The sequence below is a fragment of the Gavialis gangeticus genome, unplaced genomic scaffold (assembly GCF_001723915.1).
Source record: "Gavialis gangeticus isolate Ggan-Ray unplaced genomic scaffold, GavGan_comp1, whole genome shotgun sequence".
Taxonomy (NCBI): Eukaryota; Metazoa; Chordata; order Crocodylia; family Gavialidae; genus Gavialis; species Gavialis gangeticus.
Window position 1 is genome coordinate 5540848 of NW_017729020.1, and position 2592 is coordinate 5543439.

Below are 2592 nucleotides of genomic sequence, written 5' to 3' on the forward strand. Positions count from 1 at the left end.
AGGCATCTGGGTGCTCTTTGCCCCTGGCCAGCATGACAGACAAATGCCAGCTTAGAAAACTCCTTTTATTTGGTGCTGGGCTGTGGAGGGCAGCGCAGAGTTGAGGGCACTGCTCTAATGAAGCTCGCAGCACTAGGATCTCATGGCAGGGGGAGGGAAGTTAGGGTTAGGGTACTGTCTCGGGGAAGTTCACAGTGCTGGGATAGGGAAGCTGCCAGCCTTCATGGGGCCTGGGTGGGGAAACTGAGGCACCACTAAGGGAGAACTGGCTGAGGCACTGGTGGGGTGAAGCTTGTTGTGTCAGGGCTCTGGCCAAGCACTCCCAGGGCTGGTGGAGAAGCTTCCAGTCTTCAAAGGGCCCCAGGTGGGGAAACTGAGCAAGTGAGGCCTTTGACCTAGGGCACTGCTGGGGGTAAGCTTACGGCACCAGGGTCCCGGCTCAGGGGCACTTTGTCTCGGGAGCACGTATCGAGGCACTTCATTGGGGAATGTCACAGGTTTCAAGGGCCCTAGCTGGGGAAACTGAGGTACTGAGGCCTCCTAGTCAGGGCTCTCAGTGCTGGGGTCCTGACTGGGTGGTATTAAGGCACTGCTGGGAGAAAGCTCACTTAAGAGGGCCCTGGCAGGGGAAACTGAGGCACCACAGGGGGTGGAGGGAGGACTAAGCCAGGCACTGCTGGTGGGAAGCTGACAGTCCCCGCAAACCCCCTGCTCCCAGGTGAGTGGGGCCAATTTAGGAAGGGGGCATGGCATCTCCAGGCCCCACCCCCACCCGCAAAGTCCACACCAAAAGTGGTTGTGTTTCAGAAGTCAGTTGCTGCCGTTGATGGGGGCAGAGGCACGGACCTCAGCCTGCCCTGACACCTGGGTCCCAGCAGCAGGCAGCAAGAGGGCCAAGGCCACAGCCAGGATGATGAGAACCAGGACCCCCACCACAACCCCAACCAGCACCAGCCGCAGCTTCTTGTCTTCCCAGCGCTTCTTCTGGGCCAGCGTCTTGCTTGTCTTGCTGAAGGTGGTGGACTGTGGGCAGAGGCCAGAGGAGGTCATCAGCATGTGCAGCACTGCTGAGGGGAAGTTCACAGCCCTGGGGCACTGTTCTGGGGAAGCTCATGGCGCTGGGGCACTGTTGTGCAAAGTTCTCAGCACCCACTGAGGGGCCCCCAGGACCAGGACCATCCTAGCAGGGGACACTTCTGCCGCCTGCTGCCCGCAGCCAGAGCTTGGCTCTTGTGTGTCCTAAGCCCTATATGGCAGAAGGTGATTCTTCTTACGGATCCCCCCCCGGCCCCAGTACCATGTCCAGCAGCTCCTCAGCCCGGCTGTCCAGATCCTGGAGCTTCCCCTCACGGTCCAGCACCTTGGAGTAGTTGTCCAGCATGATCTGAGTCACCTCCTCTGCCTCCTGCTGGCACTGGGTCACCTTGTTCTCCCCCTGTGGGCAAGAAGGGGTTAATACCTCCCAGGGCATTACTGGGGAAAGCTTGCAACCCCCAGGGGAGCTCCATCTGGGCCAAACCTCCCTGGGGCACAGGCTTGGCCCTGGCACCCCAAGGGGTCCCAGTGTTGCAAGCTTCCCCTCAGCAATCCCCTGAACCTGTGACTCAGTTTCCCCTACACTCCATTGAAGCTTTAAGCTGGGACAGGAAGAGTCCCCCCCACCAGGGCAGGGAGGCCAGAGCCAGCGGATATCTCCTGCCGGGAGGAGGAAGGGGTGTGTGGCGCCAATGCATCCGGCCTGGTGGGGGGCAGGGGGCTGAGCACAGAACCAGGCATCTGAGAGCACATGAGTGTGCACACATACATGCAAACACATGCATGCAGAACCCAGGCACCTGGGACAGGTGCACGCGCGCACACACAAACCCAGGCATTCAGGACACACATGCACAGAACCCAGGTGTCCTGCACACGGACATGTATACACACTCACAGAATTCAGGTGCCCTACACACTGAAACCAAGGCATTCGGGACACACAGAATACAGGGGTCCTGTATCCCAGAACTGAGGCATCTGGGACACGCGCACGCGCGCACGTACCCACCCCCCAACCTTGCACCTACACAAGCCTGGTGCAGGCGCCCTGGTGGCTACCCCCAGTCGCCCCCTGCCCCCCCACCTCTAGGGATGGTACCAGGCTGGAAAGCCCCCAGCCCTGGTTGCTGGGGGCGCAAGAAGATCCTCTTGCCCGGCCCAAGGTTAAAGCCAAGGACTCAGGGAAGGGCTGGAAAATCCTGGGATCTGCCCCCCACCGCCACTGGTGAAACTGAGTTGCAGACTGGCCCCAGTCCAGATTAGACCCCTGCAGATGCCCGTCCCCCAGAATCACCAGGTCCCACTTCTTTCTCCCCAGCCCCGCCCAAGCGCCTGGCGTGGGGTTGGAGGGTATCAAGGTATCGGCTCCCGGGTCCCGCCCCCCCAAGATGAATCCGGATTAAAGCTCCCAGTGCAGACACTTCCAGGGCCGGGGCAAGGGGGCGGCTGGGTCTCCAGCTCCATTCCTCCAGGGGCCTGCCGGCGGGGGGGGGTGCTGGGGGTCACAGGACCCCGGCGGAGCCGCCCCCGCCCAGCCCACGGGCCTAGCTCCGG

General features: G+C 61.5%; 1 protein-coding gene across 1 annotated transcript in view; it reads right to left on the reverse strand.

Moving 5' to 3' along the window:
• Window positions 1–48: 48 nt before the first annotated feature.
• The window catches only part of VAMP5 (vesicle associated membrane protein 5), a 3023-nt gene continuing 479 nt past the window's right edge, over window positions 49–2592 (reverse strand). Inside the window, exons 2-3 of the mRNA XM_019514399.1 lie at window positions 1298–1435; window positions 49–1023 (exon numbers count right to left, since the gene is read on the reverse strand). Coding sequence (XP_019369944.1) covers window positions 811–1023; window positions 1298–1435 — 351 coding nt within the window. The 3' untranslated portion in view covers window positions 49–810. The remainder of the gene's footprint in view (window positions 1024–1297; window positions 1436–2592) is intronic.